At 45.5% G+C, this 25,687-nt stretch overlaps 1 protein-coding gene across 1 annotated transcript; it reads left to right on the top strand.

Moving 5' to 3' along the window:
* Nucleotides 1-290: 290 nt before the first annotated feature.
* On the top strand, nt 291-25,687 carry LOC111146739 (mal, T-cell differentiation protein 2). The gene is made up of 4 exons (XM_022502414.1): nt 291-422; nt 13,713-13,883; nt 20,436-20,591; nt 23,375-25,687. The coding sequence occupies exons 1-4, from the start codon at nt 291-293 to the stop codon at nt 23,444-23,446; spliced, it is 531 nt and encodes a 176-aa protein (XP_022358122.1). The 3' UTR covers nt 23,447-25,687.

The following is a 25,687-nucleotide window of genomic DNA, read 5'->3' as shown; positions in this document are numbered from 1 at the left end:
TGGCGCGCGAGGGGCGCGCGGAGCGGAGCAGAAAGGACCGCGCCAGGTGGCCGCTGCACCTGTGCACGTGACGGGCGCGGGCTGGGTGGCCGTGGCAGGCTCACCTGGGCCCACGTGACAGGGCGGGGCCCCGCGCGGCTCGAGGCAGCGCGGCCACGCCCCCTCCCGCGCCGCGCGCCCGGACCCCGCGGACCCGAGCGGCGGCGGCGGCGGCTGCGGCGGGAGCCCCGGCTGCCGAGGCGGGCGGAGGGAGGCGGCGGCTCGCGGAGACGCAGAGCGGCAGCGGCAGCATGTCGGCCGGCGGAGCGCCAGTCCCGCCGCCCCCGAACCCCGCCGTGTCCTTCCCGGCGCCCCGGATCACTCTGCCCGCCGGTCCGGACATCCTGCGGACCTACTCGGGTGCCTTCGTCTGCCTGGAGATTGTAAGTGGGGCAGCCTCGGTGACGGTCGCGCCGGGGGGAGCGAGGAAGGGTAGCGGCATCCTTGCTCCCGGGGCTGTCTCCCTGTGCGCGCGCTCCAGCTCCCTTCCCCCCCCGCCCCGACCTGGCCTTTACCGGCGCCCCTCCTGGGGTTCTGCCCTCTCCCTGCCTGGAGCGGCCCGAACCTGGGCCCACTCGCCTGGCACCTGTTACGCTGGCACCTGCTCCCCCGCTGGCGACAGAAATCGCCCCGAGAGAGCGAGCAGACTGCCCGGCGGGGCCCCGGATTGGGGACTTTCAGAGGGGAAGGGTGTTTCGGCTTGGGGCACTGCTGGAGACCCCCGGCGGCTTGGCCGGGGGCCGCGCTTGGCTAGAGCTAGAGCAGGCGCTCTGGGCCTCGCCTGTTGCTAACCTGCCATTTTGTTGGGTGGTGCAAAGGTGTAGCCAGCCGGTGACTGAGTGACCTGGAGTCTGCCACGATGTGAAAAGCCGAGGCGGGAGGTACCAGGAAGAGAAGGCCGGCTTAAGACCTGGGCTCCCCGCCCCCCCCCCACACCCCTTGCCATTATTAGTGCCCTTTGGATTGGGGAGAGGAGCAGGGTTTAGGTGGCAGGGCAGGGAAAAAGGTCAAGTATGAACCGTGCCCTTGGCAGTTTCTAATGCAGTGGGTGAGAGAGCGGCAGAGGAAACGTGGCTGTCAGGTTCCTCGCCGCCCACCTTTGCACCTTCTGGCTTCTAGTGGACCTGTGCCCCTCCACACCTTCTCAGCACACTTTCCTGGGTCTGAGTGAAGGTGAGGTCACCTGGCCTGACTGGCAACCTTATCGGACTAGAGACTTAAACTTTTTAAAGGCAATTTTATGGAGTTGGAAGCTTTTGGAACTCATCGTGGACCAGGGGAAATGTGCAAACATAAATTGGGCAACTCACGGTTGCATCATCGCCTGAGAAAGGCAAATCCAGAGCACAGGGCTCTGCCCTTCCTGGAGGCTGATGTTGTTTGGTGGGTCAGGAGTTTTCATCTCCCTTCCCTCACCTGTTCCTTTGAGTTTGCATAACCTGGATTTGGTCGCTTCAGTTTCACTTTTGTGCTCCTGGGGCTACAACGCCTTGTGAGCGTTGGTTTTCTGCCCTATTAGGCTAAGGTGGCTAAGGCGTGCTAAGTTAAGTTTAGCTCTGATTTGAATCTGAAAAAGGAGACAAGGGAGTTACAGGCTACGCCATCAGTAATCGGATCGTGATGGCGAGGCTGGAAGAGGCTGGTTTGAGTCTGAGCCCAGTTCAGAAGCATCTGAGTACTTGGGATGAGGCACAGGCATCCATGTGAGAAGAGTAGGGAGAGGATGGCACTGGGCCCGGGCTCTGCTGGGTGTGGGGGAGATGCGCTCGGAACAGTAGGATCTGGGGAGAAAGCTTGTGTAAGTTCTGGGCTGCTTCGGTGTCATGTTTCTCAAACTCCAGTTGTTTGCATACCTCTTTTACAAGTTTTTGCCAAATCCGCATTCCACCTGTTCTAGAATTTACAGAATGTTCACTTCAATTCCCTTCGTAAACTTTAGCACCTACTTTAAGCCTCATCCTAAACAATAATACACATGAGTCCTCAACTTTGATATACTGGGGGTATTTTTCTAATATTTACTCAAAGATATATTTACACATGTATGTATATATGTAAGGATAGGTAAGGGTACCTGTATGTATATATGAGACATATATACAGAGACAGCTTCTCCGTGTGCCGTTGAATCAAATCCTGTCTCAAGGATCATCTATGGTCTTATCACACTTTTGGAAATGTTGCCTAATTCTGATGGGAAAAAGTGGAAGTGATTTATTCCATTGTGTTTCCCCTTTCCTGCCCCCGTATTTCTTTATGGGGCCAAGTAGTTAGTTCTCAACTCTGCTGTACTTAATTACTTGGGAAGCTTTTAAAAATATGGTGACTGGCCCAGACTAATTAAATTGGAATCTCTGGGGTTGGCGGGGGGCGGTTGCCCAGAGTCAGCCAGGTTCTTCTAAAAGCTCCCTAGAGATTCTGGGCTATAGTCATGGCTGGGAACCGCCAGGAGCAGTCTTTATCAGCGGTCTTTATCAGGGCCATGGATAAGACAGCTCTCATGCAAATATGAATTTTCTCCCTGTACAAGAGCTTCTACCTCTCCCCATTCTAGCAGGGACCCAGGCTCCCAGAAATAGCCAGACTTTCCTCTTACCTCCTTATGTCTGGCTTCTTACAGAAGCTTCTTACAGAAGAAACAAGTCTCGGACCCTTACCTACATAGAATAGCATCACTTCCAAAAGCTTTGTCAGTTTACTTTTCCCTTATTATGGCCAAACATATGTGATGGTTGAAATCTAGGTCTCCCTTGCCTCTTTTACTTGAATATCATCCTCCCTCCTCCCCAACCTACCCCCGCAAAAGTAAAATAACCGAAATCATCCAATGAAACTGATAACCTCAGAGAAACACAGACCTCATTGTGAGCCAAACTAGAGCTCCTTCTTGGCCCTTCCCCTTCCACACTGCTTAGAGATATTGGGTTATACGCCCTAAGAGAGCAGAGATCAAACTTGCTCAGAAAATTCAGTTTCACAGATGGTGGGCCTAATTACCGTGGAGAGCACTGAGTAATGTGTAGAATTGTTGAGTCCCTATGTCGTACGCCTGAAACTAATATACCATTATATGTCAACTATACTTCAGTGTAAATTCTTTCAAATTTTACATGAAGAATTCAATCATAATCCCCCTTATTATACCCATTCATAATCTCTCAAGTATAAGCCATTTGTTGAGAGGTCATTCAAAAGATGCAAACAGCGCCCCCCCTGGCAGCACCAGGTAAGGCCATTTATAACACTGGCTCTGTAGGTAGAGAACGTTGCAACCACACACAGGCCCGGCATGCTTTTTGGGGATAGGTGTGTCCCATTCCCAGGTAGATGGATTGTCAGCCCCTCAGTTTGTGCACTGAGCTACGCTTGCCACGAAGAGCTTAATGCTAAGTTATTTTTGCAATGAGGGAAAATATCACCGTCAATGTTTCATTTTCAAATTCTCTCATGTTTTCCTGAATTAATGTTTTCTAAGCCATTTGTCAGGTATGAATTGAATACCTACTGTGTGCAAGGCACTCTTCCAGGAAAAAAAGACGCTTAGACCCTTCTTCACCTGGAAGAGCATACAACCTAGTTGAGATGGTATGCATAAACATAACTACCATTCAAGGAAGATGAAAGTATGGAGAGTGAGCTGGAGCTAAAGTGTTTTCCAGGCAGGTCTGTTCATAAGAAAATGGCACTGGAGCAGCTGGACTATTGGGTTGAATAAGATACTTCAGGTCCCTATCCTCAACTTGCCTTGTATAATGCACAAAAAAAGATTAGATGTAACAGTATTAAATATGGAAAGGAATAAAGGTCAATATATTGAATTCAGTGTGTTTCATGGTTTTGGTGTTTGAGGAAACAGCCTATGTTCCCCAAGATATTCATTAGCATTTTTCTTTATGGGAGATATTCTAGGACTCTTATTCACATGCTTCAACCTGCAGTGTTGCGGATGTCTGAGTAATTTTCAGTTATTCAAGAAATAATTAAGAATCTGCTGTGCATCAGGCCTTATTCTATGCTCTGGAAATAGGATAGCTCCTACCCTTAAGTGATTCCTATATACTGAAGTATAAAGTCAAGAAAGAATTACAGTGCTGTGTTTGAAGTGGTAAAATTAGTTCCTGAAAAGTACTATTGAAAAACAGGGTAGGGGGCACCTGGGTGGCTCAGTCCATTAAGCATCTGGCTTTAGTTCATGTCATGATCTCTGGGTCCTGGGATTTAGCCCAACTTTGGGCTCTCCACTCAGCAGGGACTCTGCTTCTCCCTCTGCCCCTCTCCCCAGTGGTGCTCATTGGCACACGAGCACTCTCTCTCTCCTCAAATAAATAAAATCTTAAAAAAGAAAAAGAAAAACAGGGTACAGCATCTCTGGCCACTGAGGAGTCCAGAACAGACAGCTTGAACAGAATGGTGACGTTTGAGTTTAGTCTTAAATGATGAATAGATGAATTCAATAGACAGAAAAAGTGGGGAAGAAAATTCCAGGTAGAAACGAGGGCATGTGTAAACCCTCGAGATGAGACAGACTGTGGCATGAGGGTTCTAGCAGTTGTTAGTTTGTTTTGGTTTTTTATAGAACTTGGGGGAAGGAGGCAGAAGGAGAACAGCAGGTAGGGCTCAAGTTGTGATGTGCTGGGAAACGATAGGCCAGGGCACAGGATGGGGAGCTGCTGACCGATGGGGGCAAAGACGACCATACTTGTGTTTTAGAGAACTTTGTGGAATGAGGCTTGGTTATGAAACAGATGGAAGGCAGAGACATCAGCTCCGGGGCTTGTGTCAGTGGTTTGAATGAGGGATAATAACAACTTGACAAGTGAAAGAAGTAGAGAAGGGGAGAGACAGAGCTGACGTTTGGAAGGTCAACCAAGTGCGCAAAGTGTGGCTTGTCCTGAAATGATACTAGACCAGGCTTAAATATAAGATGTAACTCTGAGGAATTATGCCAGGAAAACAAATGTTAATGAGCGGATGATGGGGAGGGTGGGAGGGGCTCCGAGGCGGGCATGTGCCGTCATGCAGAGCAATCTGTGGAAGGGATTTCAGGTTATTTTCAGCCCAGAGCTTTGACACCGGGCTAACATATGAATGGTCAGATGTACAGAGTTTCCTTTTCTTGCCCAAAAAATAGATTTGAGTTGCACAGGGACACTGTGCGCTGGCAGTGGTGAAGAGGGGCTCTTCCAGGATAGGTGCCCCTCTCTAAAAGGGTTTTAATTCTATAAGCAAGATTTTCCCTTTACCTCTGGGTTAAAAATCTCCAGCCATGGGTAAAGAGTCCTTAACATTTCATAAGAGAAAATAAACTGATGCCCCTGCCAAAACATTGTTTTCCGCAGTTGTTTGCCCCTGACTGGCAGCCCTGGACAGAACATGAAGCATGGCAGTACGGAACACTTGGAATCAGGTTCCTGAATGTCTTGACCTCGAGCTCCAAAGGAAAAGGTCGAGGAGAGGAGATTGGTTTTGCACAACCCTGTAGAAACATTGTAGCTGGTGATAAGAGCCCTGAACATGACACATTTCAGTTGATGTTTCTGAATAGGGAGACCGTGTAATGACAAAGGGTGGGAACGAGGCTAGTGTACATTGAATCGTGCGCGTGCGGCACCTGACAGATGCTGTTGGGTCAGCAGGACAAACTGGACAGCGTGTGAAAATACTCTGGAGAAACTGGTTGGAGCAGAGAAGGGCAGCTTGGGGGTTGATGTCCCGAGCAACTTTTAAAATGTCATGATTCTTCTCCAGGAATCTGCCGTCTGATCTGAATTTCCTATGTCCTCTTTTATATGAAAGAGTCACCATATATGACATTCTTAACTTTTGTATAATAGCTTCCAGAAGGAGGGAGGTCAAAAAGAGGGAAAGAGTTGATGATTTGTAAGGTTCCTGCTGATGTCAAGGCAGTGGCCTGCATGGATATTTTTAACCTCGGTGATAAATAGTTACCAACAAATATGAAAAGAGGATTTTTAAAAAATCAAAGGCAATGGTAAATAAGAATAAAAAGGGGCCAGAACATATTTCTCCCCTATAAGATGTGCTTTCCAGTTTAACATTAGCACCAACTATTTAAGAGACCAAAATGGAAGTTTGGGTTGGATGGAGAGGAAAACAAAACAAAGCAGAACTGTAGTACCAAATTCTTCTAAGGATCCTCAAACACATTTTTATTAAACTTTCAGATGTAAGTCTAAAAAGTAAAACTTCTTTTGCATTAGTCTGTTTTCTACAGAGGCCTCTTCTAGGTCTGTTATTTCTCATTGCTTCCCAGAACTTGCCTTGTTTTCCTTTCTCTGATTTAAAACAAGCACACCGTGCTGGCTGTCCTTACCAGGGCTAGTCCAGGACCAGGACCAGTTTGGATGGAAGTCCTCAAGGGGAGAGGGCAGATGGGGATGGATGGAGGGAGCAGGAGGAGGGTGTGTGAGTCACAAGGCAACCACTACCCCAGTCAAGAGTTCCAGCAGGAATTGCAGTAGAATGGGTGAACTGAACACCTTTGGGGTCTGAAGAAGATTGAAAATGGTGTGTCAGGAGCTAGACGGGCAAAAGCTAGACTGCCAACTTCCCCATAACTCTCCATCCCCGCCTCCTGAGTTCTCTTACAGGGTGGTGGGTGCTGCCAGTAATAACTTAAAAATTGAGAAGTACGTGTTCTTGCTTTGCGGATCTTCATGCCTGTCTTCAACCACCCACCATGTACCAGGGAGTGAGCTCGGCTCCAGACAGCAGTGTTCTGAGCATCTCAAGCTGTACTTTTGTATTTTCTTCTAGAACCGTTCATGACACACACTGGTGGGTTTTCATTCATTTTGAAGAGAACGTAGCTGAACCTCTTCTGGACAAAGCATTGTCGTGGGCTCTGAGCATAGAGAGATGTTTGAGGCAAAGCTGCTCACTCTGACCTCATAATCCAGTGGGCCAAACAGCCAGATGCGCCTGTGATTTCAAACCAGTAGTTGTAAGTGGCACAGAAGAGACAAGCGATCAGTAACCACGGAAGCATCCAGCCAGGGAAATCTTTCTGGAAGACCTGCTACCAGCGTTTAGTTATCCAGAGAAAATGTAGGCGGCACATGCTAGGCAGAAGCATGGGCCAGTGGGATGGACTCGTTTGCAGGGGATAAGGGATGAGGGGCTGGAGCGCCAGGCTAGGGTAGCTGGAAAAGTTGCGGTGCTGGGAAGAAGGGGGCCTTGGAGAGATAGCAGCCATGTTCTCAGGACGGTTACACTCCACTACAGTCATGCCATGACTGAATTTACACATTTATGGGCTACCTTGGAAGCACATCTGTAAGTAGTACATGTTGACTGAAGTATGTGCCCAGTTTAAAAAGTCTTGGAGGGTGCCTGGGTGGCTCAGTCGGTTAAGCATCTGCCTTTAGCTCCGCATGGGGTTCCCTGCTCACTGGAAGGTCTACTTCTCTGTGTCCCTCTGCCTCTCCCCCCTGTTTGTGTTCACACATCTGCTCTCTCTCTCTCTCTCTCTCTCTCTCTCTCTCTTTCTTTTTTCTCTTCCTCTTAAATGAATCAGTAAACTCTTTAAAAAAAAAAACTTGGACTACAGATTGTGTATAAAGAGCTAATAGTAGGTAATCTATTCATTAGATGATGGTCTGAATACATCAAACATTCTTTAACCACGTTGTTTCATTTGTGGATACCCAGTAAGCCAGCATTTATTACAATAGGAGAGGTTACCAAGAAGATAGGATATTCTGAACTTTGGGAGGGGCACAAATGGCTCTGAGATTCTGATGAAAGTTGTGTCCTCAGAAAAATGCAATTAGCTACCCGATGGTTAGGGAATCAACACTCCCACCTCCAGCAAGCCAGTCCACAGCAGAAAGATAGAAAACCCTGCTCTAGAAGGAACACTAACCTTTGAGGGAGGCACAATAGCATAGTGTCAGGAGCGTAGGCTCTGGAAGCCAGTTGCCAAGTTCAAGTCCCATTTCCAACAGTTATTAACTGTGTAACTTAGGGCAATTTATTAAAGGCTGTCTACTTCGACTTATCTGTAAAATGGGAATAAAATGGTAATCATGTCTCAGAGTTTGTGTGGATTAAATTGGTACAAATGAAACCTTTAGAGCAGTTCTTGGGGCATAAGCATTTGATAAATGCTAGCTGATACTTCTCTTACCCTTATCAGCTTCAACCTCTCACTCAAGCTAACCCTATAAACCAGAAGAAGAGACAATTTTTCCCCCTCCAGGTTGCTGTTGGTTCATCACTGCTACAGTGGTGAAATGTTCGATCTATAAATAGCAGGAAAATCGGAAAGAAAGGGTTATATGTCATACACAGGAAGCTCTAAATAATGAAGTATTTCTCCTTAGGGGTAGTCTAACCAGTCCTTCGTACCTTCAGATTCATTTACCTTTGCCTGTTCTCATTCCAAACATTGACTAAAAATAGGTCAGAGTAGGCACTGGCGTGTTTACCTAGTTTTAAGTCCAACTTGGAGCGTGCAGTTGGGAGAGATGTGTGGAGGAAAACTTCCACGGCTTGCTTACGGGAAGGCTGCATGGCTGTCCCTCCCTGCGGGCTGCAGGGGCCAAGTTACAGTGACGAGCAGATGGTCAGCCACCAAGGAGGGCTGGGGTTTTCGGACTGTGTGGCGATCGAGTAATGGCAGCCCAGCGCACACTTGAGCATTCAAGGCATCTGCCAGGATCACCTTAATTGCAGCTCAGAGGGTAAGGGGGGAACCGAGTCCCAGGGGAAGGCGGACACCTACTTCTAGGAAACGTTGGCCTTTGCAACATACCTGGAAGTCTGCTTGTTTTTCTTGGTAGAGCTTGGGGTCCAGAGGCATGAGCCCCAACTTAGTACTTCCCCGAAAGAAATGTCAAAATGGGGTGCATTGGGGGAGTCTGGTATGTAAGTGTCAGACTTTCTAGGGCACTGGAAAGGGATGGAAGGCAGTGATGGACAAGAGGTCAGAATGTGGATTCAGATCTGAGAGGGGAGAACGTGGGCGGACAAAGCATTCTGCCCCTCCCCACAGTGTGTGTACCCAGCCGTTGCTAGGATATTTTACCAGCTGTTCTCCTGCGGATTTTAACCATTTCTGTGCTCAAAAAACAAGGCTCCCTCCAGAGTCGCCTGTACTGAACCGGGATGCAAATGGTTACAGTGAGGCTGGTAAATGCTCTCAGCTTAGTAACGCCCGGTATTGGATGGACAGTGGTCGTGTTATGAAAGGATCAATTTTTAAAGTTGGAGCCAGCCTGGGAAGCCCATGGAGAAAAGGTAGCTTTTGGCAAAAGGAAATCCTGAAGCAAGGAAGAAAGGACTGTGTCAGAGCTCCGTCACCCCTGTACCGACATGACCGTCTTGCGGTGAGGAAGGCGGGTCTCCCTGGTGGCCTCGCTTCTGTTCTCCAGCCCATCCCTGTGGCCTCTCCCAAAGCTGTCATGGGGAGCAGGACTTTAGCCTGGATCTCACAGACTCACTGAGCCAGGCATCCAGGGGAGGGAGGGGTTGGGGGTGCTGAAAGAGTGGGAGGGGCACTCATACACCTTCCTCCCTCCCCTGCCCCACTCCCCTGCAACACACACACCATGAGGAGGCCGATCTGTTCTCTTTTTGTATAAGCTTTCCTTTTCCTTCCCAAGCCTTGGAGGTGTTGCAAGGGCTGTAATTTTGAGTATGACGAGAATGGTTCGTCTCTACCATTTCACATCAGCATCCGCTGTCCAAGCCCTGTCTACCTCGCAAGCCTGCTTCCAAACCTGCCTCCCCTGCCTCCCTGGCTCCCCTGCCCCCCCCCCGCCCTCCTGTCTCCCTGCCCCCCTGCCTCCCCTGCCCCCTCCGCCCCCGCCACCCCTGCCTCCCCTGCCCTCCTGTCCCCCTGCCCCCCTGCCTTCCCTGCCCCCTCCGCCCCCGCCACCCCTGCCCTCCTGTCCCCCTGTCCCCCTGCCTCCCCTGCCCCCTCCACCCCCGCCACCCCTGCCTCCCCTGCCTCCCCTGCCCTCCTGTCCCCCTGATCCCCCTGCCTCCCTGCTTCCCTCACCTCCCCTGCCTCCCTTGATTCCCCTGCCTCCCTCTCTCAACGCCTCCCACTCTGTTTCTTTTCTCCTCGCCTGGTCTCTCAGAGCACAGTGTGTGGAGCTCTTTTTATAGTATTCACCACAATCTGCTCCTGAATCAGATTTGATGGTGTCTGTTTCTCCCTAATCTAGAGCTCCTGGAGACAGAACCTCGCTTTTTTTTTTTCTTTTCTTTTCTTTTCTTTTTTTTTTTTCGTTTTTCCCCGAGTATTCTTCTACAGTGCCTGGTGGGAGATTTGAGACCAATAGTTTGAGGTCCAGTTGGGGTTTATGAAATGTTTCTTTAATTCCAGGGGATCATATAGCCCTTCCTAAGAGAGTCAAGTTATCATAATCCCCGTATCCTATAATTATACTTTTCTGTCTGTGGAGTCTGCTTGCCTCTGATAAACGTTGCCAGTTTATTACCCGTGTACTCACACCTTGCTTCTCAATAAACGACTCTTTAATAATAGATATTTAATAGCAATGCATATTTCTTAAGTAATATTTAAAGTAGCGTATGTTATTTATAGTGGGAGAGTAAGAAAAGGTTACCAGGAAGATGATGCTGTGAAAAAAGGGAAAGATTTGAAGATCTTATCACCTTCACATATTTAATAAACAGTACGATAGAGTAGAGAATCTTTTTACCGGGAACATTATTTCGTTCATAGCTAGTAAAAAAGGTTGTGCCTAAATTTTTTAAATATGCATTCATATTCATGATTTAGACTTACTTCATGAAACTTTCTGGGTTGATTGTTAATTTTTTAATTGTTTTTTTTAATTTGAAATTAGGACTTCAGATATACCAACAACCACAATTATAAATTGATTAGATTGGTGCTGCCATTATCATACTCAAATACTTTCGAAAATCTTTTTCAAGGTGGTAATGGCTTATACGACCGGGCCTTCATTTAGAAACTTGAATTAGTAAAACTTGTGATTTTAACTTTTAGCGATTTGTGCAATTTGGGTATTATCTCTATACTTAAGAAGCAAGATACACATGATTATTGGTTTTTTTTTTAAGATTTTATTTATTTATTTGACAGAGAGAGAGATCACAAGTAGGCAGAGAGAGAGGGGGGAAGCAGGCTCCCCAATGAGCAGAGAGCCTGATGCGGGGCTCGATCCCAGAACCCTGGGATCATGACCCAAGCCGAAGGCAGAGGCTTTAACCCACTGAGCTACCCGGGCGCCCCTTGATCATTGGTTTTTAATATGAATATGTAGAGTTCCAGCTGTTCTTGGAAGGTTGGAGCTTATTTATGAAACAAATATTGGAGAGCCTTCTGCATGCCACAGGGACATGTTTCTATGATATGACCGTGTGTGTGTGTGTGTGTGTGTGTGTGTGTGGCAGGGGTGGGGAGGGCCTGGCCTGGATTCCCACTGGCCAGCTGAAGGTGGCTTCAGCACGGGTGCACAGCCTAGGTTTTTGGACCGCTGCCTCTAGCGTAGTGCCTGGCTACTAGGAAGGCATCGTTGTGTCAGCGGGGAAATGGCTTAGCGCGCAGAGGCCTAGAAGGCAGCCCGATGCCAGGAGGGTCTCCTCGTGCAGCTGGCCTGGAAGCCGGGCGATCCACTTGCGGTGGTTCTCATCCGTGTAACATACCCATGTAGGGAGCTTGCCCAGGGCACCTGGGCGGGATGGAACTCGAGAAGGCCTTCCGAGATGATGTGCTCTTCAAGATGGGCTCTGAATGGTCGTTTCTCAGATACACGTGGGCAAGGAATGACATTCTGGGCCAGCATATGTCAGGCCGCTCGGATGTGAAAGCGCTTTGTCTTTGGACCATGGATTTTTTTTTCTTTAATGTGAAATGTGAGGGACTTCTTGGGAAGGGACAAAGGCTGAGAAAGACAGGTTAGAGCATGAGGGGCCTGGAATCCCATGCAAAGGGTGTGTAGCCTCTGTGGCTTTACTGGTAGGTTAGAGGAGACCGTGGTGGTTAGGGTCATAAAACTGACCGTCTCTGTGCCGTCATCACTTCTCCTCCTGTGATTTCTCCCTCACTCCTCGTTGCCCAAGCTAGGAATCTGAGTTTCTTCCTTATCTGTTCTTTTGCTGCCATGTCCCCTATCTGATCAGTCACCACCTGCCACCACTTCTCAGTTTCTGTCTAATCATTTCGCTCCCCTCTGTGTTCCTTGCCCGAGTCTGGGCTGTGCTCTGTGGCTATAACCGTCTCCTCTGTGGTCCCTCAGCCCCGCATTCATTCTGTATTCAGAGAGAAGCTTCTGAATACAGACTGTGTCAGGCTAGTTCCTGCTCAGGCATTCTGTGGCCTCCCGTGGCCCGGGGGAGAAGCTCACCTCCTTGAGGGGACCTGCCCGACCCTTCAGCTCAGCCTCCCACGCTCTCCTCTGGCCGTGCTCCACATGCTACCTCCTGTCCCTGTCATGCTGAGCCCTGCCCCTCAGCTCTGCCAGATCCTCTCAGGGCTGGCCTCCTGCCCTGGGACAGCTTTCTCCTCCTGCCGCTACACGCCCTAGCTTTGTCCCTTGGTTTGTTGCTTTCTGGGTATGTTTCCTGAGTTTCCAGCTCTGGGTTTTTAGTGCCCTCCATCTGGGAACCTGCAGTGCCCACTGTTTGCCCAATTGTGACGTGTGAAGCAGCATTTTACTTACTTGTTTAATTGTCTCTTTCCTAAGGTGCCTGGGTGGCTAGGTTGGTTAAGCGTCTGACTCTTGATTTCCACTCAGGTCATGATCTCAGGGTCATGACATCGAGCCCTGACTCAGGCTCTGCGCTCAGTGTGGAGTCTGCTTGAGATTCTCTCTCTCTCTCTCTCTCTGACCCTTCCTCCACTTGCTCTCTCCAAATAAATAAGTAAACAAATAAATCTTTTTAAAAAATAAAATAAAATAGTCTCTTTCCTGTAAGAGACGGTGAGTTCTGTGATGGCAGAAACCAAGCGTAGCGTGTAGACCATCTTATTCCCAGCATCTGGAGCAGTGCCTGACAGGCACTTGGTGTTTACTGAATGTCAGGTCTGTGAATATCCAAGGTACCTGTTCCCATGGCCAGCATGCAGAGGAGTGTCAATAAATTAGGCAGGTTGTGCTTACTACCCTGCACAGCAGCGGTGGCTCTTATCCTACAGGTAGGCAGTAATCTTGTGTGTACAAATAGAGCATGATAAGGGCGGGCACATGGCCATCAGAAGTGACAGGTTAGAAAGTTACGGCTGATCTTGACTGATAAACTCTCGGAGAAGTGGTGAGTGCAGAAGCCAGTGGTTTAAAGAGTCAGAGGTCACGGATCAGAGTTTGAGAAATGGTTGACCGGAGAGGAAATTAGTAGAGAGGCAGCAGTGTCAAACGGAAATACTTTTAGGTAATGAAAAGATTCTGTGTCTGTTCATGGGCTGAGGATGAGAATCCGACACGAAGGCAGGTGCAGAGACGGGTGTGGCCCTGGGTCTGACCTGTCAGCTGAAGCCCTGGCCTTGCCCCGGAGGGAAGCTGGTGTCGGGCACGGGCAAGGACAGAGGAGAGGCGGTGGGCGGGGTTGTGGGACTGTGTGCAGCGGGCTGGGGAGAAACCAAGGGTGAGCGGCAGGGGAAGGAGCATGTTCAGGTCTGTTGCCCACACCCGTGACGTCTTTTTTGCTTCCCGTAGCTGTTCGGGGGCCTCGTCTGGATCTTGGTTGCCTCCTCCAACGTTCCTCTACCTCTGCTGCAAGGATGGGTCATGTTCGTGTCCGTGACGGCTTTTCTCTTTTCCCTCCTCTTCCTGGGCCTGTTCCTGTCTGGCATGGTGACTCAGATTGATGCCAACTGGAACTTCCTGGTAAGGATTTTTAAGTCTATTTCAGGAAAATGTGAGAAACATATAAATACCCTATTCTGTCCTGAAGTGCCTGTTCCCCTGTTCTCTCTGTTGCCTCCAGTGAGAGAGGAAAGGTCCGACCTCCGGGTCTGTTGTGCGGCCGTGTGGCTGCCTTCCCGGGGAAGCAGGCTCCCAGTTGGTGAGATTTCTGTCGATAGAGCCGAGCAACCTTTCTGTTACTCCACCATGACTTAGATGACCTTTACTCAAAGATGCTTTTATTTCCTGCAACAGATGACTTGCTTTGCAGTTATTGAACTATCAAGGAGGTGCCTTTGGGAGATGGACGCTATGACATAGATCTTGAAATTTTCCATCAATTTCTGCTTCAGATATTAAATAATACATTCTTTTCAGAAAACCAGTAGCTGTATACTCTCTACTGTAAATACTTAGAAAAGGGGATCATTTATCTTTAATTCCTGTCCTAAACTAGTAAGAATTGTTAATTTTAAGAAATGAATTTATAATCAACCTAATTTTTAAAATTATGATGGCCACTAAATTGGATCAACTTGCTTTCGCTTTTCCCATGTAATAGAGGGGGCCTCCTTCATTCTGAGGCTTATTCCGTCTCTGAGACTATTCCAGAATGGCCAGGGGAGCTTGAATTCTGGTCTGCGGCAGACATCGCCTGAAGAAGTTTGTGAGGAGTTCAGGGAAGAACCTCTGTTCCATTTCAGTCAGTTGCTGATTAGGAATTTAAATCAGGCCTTAGTCAGGATGGTATTGTTCTTTTCAGGGACGGTAACATTGTATCTACCAGCTTTAGGAGGGATGTTAGGCATATTAAAGAATGTTCCAGAGCATAAGGAGAGCCATCATCACCCTGGATGTTACCAGCAGTGAAGCCTAGTGGTGCGGTTGCCCGTGAAGCCAGCCTGGGTGCAGTAGGTTAACTGCAAAGTTAAGGAGGGAGCGTGGGGCAAAGGTTACAATCTTGACGGGATCTGAAAGGAGGTCTGGTGTGTTTAGTAACGGTGTAGCCTTGGCCAAAGTATGGAACCTCTGTGACTTCTGATTTCTTCATCTGTAGAATGGTAATAATAGTAGCTACCTGGAATTAATGTATTCGGAAGTACTCATCGGCTTTGCCTGTGATCTGTGGTGTACGATCCGTAATCATCCTAATTCCTTAAATATGTCAAGGCTGCAGCTTGACACTCTGAAAGTCCTTCTTTTGAATCACTAAATTGTACACTTTAAACTAATCTTACACTGTATGTTAGCTCACTGGAATTTAAATAAAAACTTAAGGAAAAATTATTCCCAATACACACACACCCACCCCCACCCCCACCCACACACAGGTGTTTCATAAGTTGCTGATGCAGTGTGTTCCTATGTTTTTGCCTTGCTTTCTCATTAATGATGAGAAAATATTTCTAATAATTTGTCAAGTGATGAAGATCAGAAATCTCTATTTAAGTTACAGATAGATTGCTTAACCTCCTCTTTCAGAATGCTTGGCTTTCCCATATTTATGAATGAATGAATCACTTCGTACCCGATGTTGGTAAGCCCCACCAGGCTCTTTAAGTATTAAGCTCCAAAGATGGTATTTGGCCAGCAGGAACCAGTATAGCCTGAAGTACTAGTTAATACACAGTCATTGCTTCAACCTGCTACCTCTTTCCAAGTGCTGTGCTCCCTGCCACCCTGTCCTGTCCTCTGGGACCTTCCTGGACCTCCTGGTAGCCCAGCCACTAAAGGGTTACCACCTGGGAAGGTAGTGAGTCTCCAGGGTCCTGCCCTGCCCAGCCTTCCTTCTAATAGTTGATGTACACGCTGTACCAATATGTACCTATTTCCCAACATCCTGCCTGGTTTTGTTAGACATATGTTCATACCATCTTTTCTCCTTTCATTTATATTGAGTCTAATTTTTGGTATTGAGTACATCATTAATATCCTTATAAATTCAGTAGGTTTCCTAAATATGTGGTTCCCCCCATCTGTAACATTATGTTTGTTGTTCAGACAATAAAATGTAAGAGTGTGTGCTGTTTTTTCTTTCTTTCTTTTTTTTTTTAATTAAACCACTTAATGAAAGTGGCAACTGAAATTGGAAAGACCCTACCACTGTGCTGCAGAGGTCACCTGCAGAGCTGAACCCATGGTTCTTTAGCCGGGGCCGTCCACTCTTACTGAGGGAGGAAACGGTAGACCCACGCAGCACTTGGCACAGTGGCGTTCTCTGCACGGCCTTGTCATGGTGGCCACACTTTCCGAGAGCCAACTCATCATGCCTTTACGGAGCTGACTTAAACACTGGCCATATTTAGAACAGGCTCCTTTTTTTCTCTCTCTCCTCTTGTGATTTTTCACATAATCAGTCGTTTCTGACCACAGGGTTGCTTTTAGTAGGTTTTGTAATGTATCGTGTATTCTCTCTGCCAGAAAAACTTCTGAGCCATGCATATCATGGAATCGTCACCAGATGGTAACTGTTTTTAATTGCTGCTTTCTGGAATTGTTAGACTTTAACTGCTCAAAAAATAATTGTTTCCATTTGCGATAACAGTTTAATGTTACCTGTGTACAGCACATGAAGGAAACAGGAATGCATTTTGTTGAAGAAGAATTTATTTTCTAAAAGTATTTGTTGTGGGATATTAATTAAAATATTCATGGTTTCTCGCTTTTTGTTGAGCATGAGGTTGGATTAACATTGGTGGTGGTAGATATCTTCAGGATTTTTCCCCCAGCTTGATGAAATAAAAATATGGTATGTAATATATGTAATAACAAATATTAAATGCTAGAAACTTGCCCTTTTCTAATTTGAGGAAAGAAGCAAGTTTTGATTTTTGAGATTATTTTTCTGTTGTTTTTTTGTTTTTGTTTGTTTGTTTGTTTGTTTTGTAGAGAGGAAATAGCATTTTGCCTAACTTTAAAATAAGAGATCCCATACTTATTTTCCATTTTTGGAGAGGTGGTGTATAAAGGAAAGACATATTTTAGAAAAATAAGAGCTACAAAAAAAAAAAAGTCCCATGCAATTCAACGTGCTGCACTCTATTTCCCCAAAGTAGGTGGCATACGTTTGCCTGTTGTTGACATCACTTACTGCTGTGAATGTCCCAAACTGTATTTTCTGTTCCGACATTCATTTACTTACTTGATCTTTATGACAGTTCCTTATGGGAGACTATTACTGTTCTCATTTTTACGGTTGAGGAAGATAAATAAGCTCAGCGTGGCTCTTGTCCCTTTTTCATGCTGCCGTTGTGGAAACCAGGATTCCCCTATTTACAATGTAGCTTTCTTTAAAACTAGTTAGTAAAAATTTGACTTGAGGAGCAAAACAGGGGCTAAAGATAAGAATATGGAGAAGAAAGAAATAAAAATCGTGCTCTGCTTAAGGTTGTTTACCTGAGCAAAAGGGAAGACAAGCTTGCCACAGTCTGAGCTGTGTGACTATCGGGAAGCTTGGCAGAAGACAGAAGAGGAGGAGAATACAAAGGAGACTCGGAAAGGGGCTGGGGCCATCTGCTCACGGGGAGGTGCCAAGAGCTCAGGACAGGTGGTTCACAAAGGGTGGTCCCCGGCCAGCGACGGCGGCAGCACCTGGCACCTTGTTGGGCGAGCAGATTCTCAGGTCCCACAGACATCCCAAATCAGAAACTCAGGAGTTGGGACACAGCAGTCTGTGCTGTAACAAGCTTTTCAGATGACTCTGAGGCCTGCTTACCTTCAAGAACCATTGGTTTTATATAAACGATCTACATTGTCCAAAACAATGAGCAAAAATCTGTGGAAGACCTTCTTGCATACGTTCCACACATAGCAGGAATCCGAATCAGACGCCCGGAAGGCCAGATAGAAATGTGGGTGTGGCTCTCCCTGGGGTGGCGGGGGGACCTTGACGGAGCTCCTGATATATACCGAGTCCTAGGGTAGGCCCTAGAAATACAGTGGTGAATGAGATAGGCCTGTAGTGGCTCTCAGAGTTTGCCGTAGCAGATAGTGTCAGTAAAGAAGTAATAACACAGGGGCACCTGGGTGGCTCAGGTCATGATCTTAGGGTCCTGGGATCGAGCCTTGTATGGGGCTCCCTGCTCAGCAGGGAGTCTGCTTCTCCCTCTCCCTCTCCCTTTGCCCCTCCCCTCTGTTCATATTCGTTCTCTCTCTCTCTCTCTCTTTCAAATAAATAAATAAAATCTTTAAAAAACAAAAAGAAATAATTACACAATGGATGCATTAATCACAATGATGTTAGTGGCCAAGCAGGGAGTGTTCAGGATACTAAAGAGCGTATCTGTCATCTCAGGTCCACTGGGAAGCAGACTGTACGATGAATTTAAAAGTGCAAGAGATTCGGGGGCACCTGGGTAGCTCAGGCGGTCAAGCGTCGGACTCTTGATTTCAGCTCAGGTCAGGATCTCGGGGTCATCAGATCGAGCCCCGAGTTGGACTCCAGGCTAAGCTTGGAGCCTGCATAAATTCTCTCTCTCTCTCCCCCTCTCCCTCTGTCCATCCCCCCTGCTCCTGCTGTCTCTCTCTAAAACAAACAAACAAAACCACCAAACAAACAAACTCCAAAAACTGCAAGAGACTTTTTTTGAGGGGAAGGGGAAGAGATAGTACCTGTCTGGGGAGGGAAATGGGAAAAAGGGTGATGGGGAGGGAAATTGGATAAAGCCGGAAAGTCCTAGAGTGGGCTGCAGATCAACGGTCTTACCCAAATTAATGAGAAGCTCAGGGGCCCAGGCTTTGCCTTAAGAGTCTCACATTAGGCAAAAGTGGCCGGGCACCAGTGTCCCCACTGTGCCGTCATCAGCCAGGGACTACTGGAAGGGATACAGCAGTACCCTAACCCACCGAAGCCAAAGCCGTCAGCTAACTAGACTCCTCACAAAGCGACTGTGTTCCCTACGTACGGCATTACCAATGAGCAAGGGCCCAGGAGACCATCGGGAGCTGCTTCACAAAGATGTGTAGCCCCCACTGCACGTTGCCTGCCTGACTCTGAAGTCCACGAGCCTGCAGAGTGATTTTCTGGCCAGGGTTGCCGTGAATTCAGTCCTTCTCCTCCAACACCTTAGGATACCTAGGACCTAGGATGATGTGGGTAGCTGATCTGATCGCATTGGCTGATGCTCCGAGAGATGGGAGGGTGGCATGAGCCGAGGCTGGTGAAGAAGGGGAGGGCCTCATCACACTGAGTTGCAGCCATGTCACCAGACTTCTCCCGCCCCTCCTAAGGTCACCCGAGCCACTTCCGAGGGTCCACTTCAGTAATTTAGATGAGCACCTAGTGATCTCAACCATATTTTTCTCCAATCTTAATTACTAATTGAGATTCAGCTCTATTACTTTTAATTCGTAAAAGGAGGGACATTTGGACTTTGACCTTCAGTGAACATCTGTTGCATAGCTCTGTGGATCTGAGCGCTTCTGCTATGGAGGAGACACGCGATCAGTCTGTCACACTGTTCTTGAGTCTTTTAAAGGCATTGGTGAGTCAGCTTCTACATTAGAGGTGCTAAGTAGAGTGTATTTTTAGCGCATATCTTTGTGAGTTAACTTTTCCTTATTATTCTAGTCAGAGTAAGAACCATTCTCATGGACAGTTGACAGTTTTGTTTGTTGAATGGGCCTTTACAACGGCAGTGTGTTGTTCTTTCTCTGAAATGTTGCTGTTATCAATGACAGTTTGGTAGCAGAGAGAAAGTGGAATTTGGAACCAGACAGCCCTATGTGGGTTTGAGGTCTCCTTTCAAAAAGGTTATGTTTGAATGGCTTTAGAATAGTCATTCAATTAAAAAAAACCACTTGTTTATAAAGTGGAATTAATAAATGGTGATTGTAGGGATGAATGACAGTGAATGTAAAGTAGCAGGTATCTGGGAGCTGTTGACAAAAATACACAGCAGCGTGTGGACGAACGTCGGTTCGTGTAAGACGGTGTAAATTCCAGCAAAGTTACGCTTCACGATGCTGCAACACGTGAGATCACATTATGACAAATGAGTTTTGTTTGAGAGTCCCTATACTTTTTGTCGAAGTATATGATATGTAATTTGCTTTTTTTTTAGAATAGAGGGAGACATGGTATTGAGTTCTATGATGTCATAAGTCTTCTGCATTCTCCAGTATATGGGGTGACAGTCTAATGGATGAAAATAATAATTGCTCAGAAATAAAAGACTTAATTATAAAATGTATGTATGTATATTATTATATAACTCATATACTACAATAATACGACTATTATCCAATAACTATAATAGCAAGGCGTATGAAAGTATGTATTTTATTATAAAATTCAGGACATCGGGTGCGTCAGTACATCGATTACAGCAGGCCGGTTGGTTTTCATTTAGATTCTAATAGCTTTTGATGTTGTTGAAGCAGCCAAAGTAAGTTGCGAGTATGGCTGAAGATTGTTTGAGGACGTGGGCTCGCCCTCCTGAATCTAAACCTCATGAGTTCAAATAAGGAACAGAAAAATAAAAAAAGTATTACTTTTAATTACAGGTGTCTTTTTTGGTTTTCCTCCTCTTTCAGGATTTTGCATACCATTTTACAGTGTTCGTCTTCTACTTTGGAGCCTTTCTCCTGGAAGCAGCAGCCACATCCCTGCATGACCTGCGCTGCAACACGACCGTGACGGTGCAGCCGCTCTTGAGCGATAACCAGTATAACATAAACGTAGCAGCCACAGTGAGTGTCCATGAGTCCAGACGACCAGCACCCCCGCCCCCACGGTCACGGTCTCCCAGAAACACCTCAGGCAGCCATCGCTTTCTCTAACAGGAGCCATTCGATTCCACATAGACTAGCTATTTATCTGTATAATAACCTCATGAGCAAAGTTCCGCCCTTACCCCCGGTGTCATAGACCCTGAGGCAGGTGACTGCCAGCCCATGGTTGCGGCTGGCCTGGCACAACAGAGCCTACTTTGTAGAAAGAATTCATTGTGCTTTTTACTTCCTCTAACTTTAGATGTGGTGAGGGAGATGTGTTCTTCAGTGGTCAGTACCTGCTTGTAATTCATTTTAATTCAGTGGGTGCTTATGGGGAGCCTACCACGAAGGAGGAAATTGGTGGGGTGTTGGGGACTGGGATGAACCACGTACAGCTCCTGCCCCTGAGGAGTGTTCAGAGGTCTGAAGGGGGTGAATATTCCCACCATGACAGTAGATGACATACAGATGAAATGCATTCCATGGGGAAAGTTTTTGAAATTTTTAGTCCTCCTGAATTCATATACTAAGTGAGTTTGTTGTTTTTTATTGACATGGGTAATTTGAAGAAATACTACGTTATTTCTGTTTTTATAATTTTGAAAGTGTCAGAAATCCAAATTATTCCCTGAAGGTGTTGATATTTAATATGGCTCTGTGGCAAGTTAGTGACCCTAATGTTTCACTATTGTACATAGATAGTCTATATAAACAGCCCAGGACTCCCCCATATAGCCATTAAAATCTATCAGCACTTTTTAAAATGATAGAAATATCCCATATATGCACAATTCAATATGGTGGCTACTAATTAATCCATTAATCCATTCCTTTTAATTCATTACATTTAAATTTAAATAGCCACATGTGGCTGGTGGCTCTCATATCAGACAGCACAGGTCTAGAGTCTGGGTTTTGAAGGGTGGAGGCACGATGATTCTAAGACCTACAGCCATCAGTTTCCCAAGCCTCTGTCCAGCTTTGTCAAAATTTATTCATTGAGTGTCTACAATGAATTAGACAATTTGTGGATTGCAACAGAAAGGAGACCTGGTCCCAACTTTGACAGGCTTATAGTTTAGATCAGTGATTTTTACACTTTCTTTTATGAGAAGTGAAATTGCTTCACCTAATGAAATCTTACTGAAAACCCAATAAGTATATACAGAAGGTGAGAGCACAGCTGCTCTACTTGGAGTGGGAGACAAGGGGCTTACTGACCCTATCCGTCCTTCTCCTGAAGCCACCTCTGCCCACCTCATCATCTCTGAGGCACTGCTGTGGGGTCCCTATTATCCAGAGACCACAGTTAGGAAACCACTGGTTTTTAACAATGTTGTGAAGTGAAGAAAAGTTCTGGGACTTGGAATTGACTTTTTTCCTCCCAAGCGTCCTTCCTGAGTCATCAGTTCTCGTTGGATTTTCCTTCACTCCTTTCATCCCTTCCTTTTCAGTGGTGTAGGCTGTGCTCTCATTGCCGCTCAGATCCTTGAAGTAGTACCGAATGGGTCTACTTATAGTCGCCTTAAGAGCCCACTTTCATAAGAGTAGTGGGTGCTCAAGTGCTTTGTGGATAGTACATGTCATTAATTTCTCACCGACATTCCTTTGTCCTAAGAGCCCAGTTCTCAGTGTTCTCCATGGCATGATTCTGTTCTGGCCGACCCTCTTCTGTGACTTTGTCCCTCTCTCTGCTTAAGTGAAACTGCCTTGGTAAACCTCAACATGCTTTTAGTTCTACAGTACCCCCCATCTCATCTATACCCTCCTGCAGAAGTGAATCTTTAACTTCTGAGTTTTAATACTACCTAAATATATGAGCCATGCTTTTGTGACATGGCTTTGAATCCCTTACTTTACTTTTAATTTCAATGCACCTGAGAGAGGAAAATGCATTTTCACTAATAATGCATATTAGAAGTGGTCATTCTCATCCAGCAGACAGTGTCTAGATTATAGATGTGTCACAGAGACAACCAGCAGAGCAGGCCGGGGAGAATTGCAGAACGGCGGTTAGAGAATGGCCATGTTCCCCAGGTGAATCCAGTATTCCTTCTCAGAGCTAGAGCTTCCTGGTAAAGGATCCCTGCACTAAATCATGTTTTACCACATTTAATTGCTTTGTCTTAAAGTTTTCTATGGCTCATGAATTCCCAAAGGATGAGGACACTATCTACTCTTTGCCTATCTACACCAGATGTACTGATGTACACATAGTCGGTGCTAAAGAAATCCTTGTCAGATAGGAAGGGCAGTAATTCAGAGTTGAGTGCAGGTTTCAGAACTATCTCCCATGCCAGTCTGTTGATTCATTTCTGTGGCTTTACTTTGTTTGCTTCTAAGGCATTTTCCACTGTCACAGGAAGGGTTTGATACATCCTCAAGTTCTAAGACTTGTATTTTTCTTGCCGTGAAATCACTGTATGAATAGACACATTGTACTGACTTTTTGAATATCATGTCGGGGGTTGTAGAAGTATTTAACAAGTGAGTCCAGCATGTGAACAAAGGTTCAACCTAAGGCTATCCACAAATGAGAAAATTATTGGGGGCTGGAATGTTTAAAAGAAGGGTTAATGATGTGCGGGGGTAAAACACAGTAGTACAGATCATCAAAAAGATGACTATAAACTATATTTCGTACGTGTTGAAGTATCTTTAGGTGGGTTGATCAGTGTTCAGATAGTTGTTCTTTAGAATAAGTGTTTTCTTAAAGTCAGTGTTATAAATCTGATGAGATTTTGTTTCCTTTTTCTTAGATTTTTGCCTTTGTGACAACAGCTTGTTATGGTTGCAGTTTGGGTCTGGCTTTACGAAGATGGCGACCGTAACACTCCTTAGAAACTAACGGTCTGTGTTGGTTTCATTTGTCTATTTTATATGTCTGATCAATTTGGATACCATTTTGTCCAGAGAGAACAACATTCCAAAAGTAATTTGTTTAGTATGTGGAGAGAATCTAAATAACAAGTTTTGGTTCATTTCGTGGATGGAATTTTAATGTTATTATGATGTTAAACAGAGAAATGACCTTTAATTTTACATCTGTCTCTTTTTTAAAGAAAATTTTCCTTTATAGCCATAAAATATACAGATACTGCTCATGAAAAAAGGGTATCTCTTTTGTTTAATTGCTGGGTCACCTAAACCTTAATTTTAATAGGTAACGAAAATTTCCTTAAAAAACAAAAAAACAAAAAGCAAAAACAAACCACATTTTAAATAGCCTTCCCACTGAACTCTGTCTTTTAGCATAAAACAGAGATTGGCACTCTTTTTTCTAAAGGTCCAGATGGTAAATAATTCAGGCTTTGTGGGCCATGCAGTCTCTGTTGCAAAAATTCAACCCTGCTGTTACTTTGTGGAAGCAGCCATAGGCAATAGCAAATGAATGAGTGAGCGTGTGTCCCGATAAAACTTGATTCAGGAAGACAGGAAGCAGGCTGGATTTGGCCTGTGGGCAGCAGGTTATAGTTTGCCGACCTCTGGTGTGACACTTTAGTTATATTTTATGTATTTTACTGAACTGATCCCGAAAGGTATAAAACGAGGTAAATCATGTAATATTTAGCCTCATTATGCAATAATCACATTGCCTTTGTGTTAATGGTCAAGTACTTACCCTTGAAGTGGTGGATAGTTTTTCAGGCAAATTCAAGCAGAGTCTTGGGTACAGGAAAAAGTAATTTGTGAAGTAAATCCTAGTTGCTTAATCAAACTAAGGGTCTCTTAACAACTGAGCAGACCTCTCATCTGGCATCCTTCAAATGAGATCCCCAGAGACCATTCACCACTACTGGAACTGGTATCTAGCCACTTATGTCTTACTTTGGGTTTATTTATGCTTCGGAATATAGCTGTTTGTCCTGTGCATGAACATACGAATATTTGTGTGTGGATATATGAGGCTTTACCAAATAGAGCTTCCCTGAAGAGTTAACTTTTTACTTCTCATTATTTCACATTACTTTCTCAGTTAAATTTGAATAGAGTATTAAATATAATTTAAAGTTGAAGCTTCTTATGTGTTTTGATAATAACCCCCCAACATCTTTGTTGTTTTGCATTGGTAACAGATATATGAAATCAGTTGTAAAACAACAGCCATCCTAAAAACTTGTCTCTGGTTGAATTGCACAGAAAATACCTTAATGCATCTGTTAGAGACCCTGGTTGTGGGAAGGTGCCAAAAAATGGCTTAAATGGAAGAACAAGTAAGAGTTCAGTCCCAGATCCCACCACACTGTCCAAGCAGGATACTTATGTCCTGCCCCAGGTGGGTTTCCTCTGGGAAAAGAGGGGTTTGACCATTCAAAACCTTTAGCCCTTTGCCTTTTTTTTGGCTGAGTCATCCCCTAAGAGTGCCATGTCTGAATTGTGCTACTAGATTTCATGGAATGTAGAACAATCCCAAATGAGTCACATGATCAATGCTGAGTGAGCAGATGGTATTTATATAATAATCCCCTAGAAAGAAGAATCTTATCAGAGTTTGGTTCGTGATATACAGACGTGTTTCAATATGCGGCAAGAAGAAATCAGTCTAAGACTTTCAACTCATGTCCTATCTTTTCTATAGTATCTGACTTCCTTGGTTTTTCTAGCTTCATACCACACACTTAAACCTGTATTATGAATTGTATATTACAAAGTCATAAATGTGCCATAAGGATATATAGTTCACTCAAGTTGGAATCGTTTAAAGTTAGTCTGCTAGATTTAGTTGCGAGATTTTATTTTTGTTTCCAGAGTATAACAGGTCTATGCTTGGTGGCATTAAATTAAATGATTTCATGAAATGGCTTTAGTGGCACTTTTGTAAATGGATTGCTTCTAGATCATTAAGAACCAAGCCTAAAACTCATCTGACTGTGAATACCTACATTTGTAGATTAATCATGTTCTGGGTTTGTGAATTGAGTGACAAAGCACTTGAACAAAAATTATGACATTTGAGAATTTCTTTATATATGCTGTAGAGATGAGAAAGTGTTGGTTGGTTTTAAAATCTGGTTACACCATGATGAAAAGAAATTTATTTTATAAGTGTTATGACTCTAATAAAGTGTTCA

This window comes from Enhydra lutris, unplaced genomic scaffold (assembly GCF_002288905.1).
Source record: "Enhydra lutris kenyoni isolate GAN:26980312 unplaced genomic scaffold, ASM228890v2 scaffoldscaffold14, whole genome shotgun sequence".
NCBI lineage: Eukaryota > Metazoa > Chordata > Mammalia > Carnivora > Mustelidae > Enhydra > Enhydra lutris.
Note: the sequence above shows the minus strand (reverse complement) of the source record. Positions and strands in the feature narration are given on the sequence as shown.

Bases quoted from the DNA above. Each gene is read 5' to 3' on its own strand.
- LOC111146739 (XM_022502414.1), top strand. From the start codon at position 291: ATGTCGGCCGGCGGAGCGCCAGTCCCGCCGCCCCCGAACCCCGCCGTG. The intron at 423-13,712 runs GTAAGTGGGGCA...TGCTTCCCGTAG, and splicing joins CCTTCGTCTGCCTGGAGATT to CTGTTCGGGGGCCTCGTCTG. The intron at 20,592-23,374 runs GTGAGTGTCCAT...CCTTTTTCTTAG, and splicing joins ACATAAACGTAGCAGCCACA to ATTTTTGCCTTTGTGACAAC.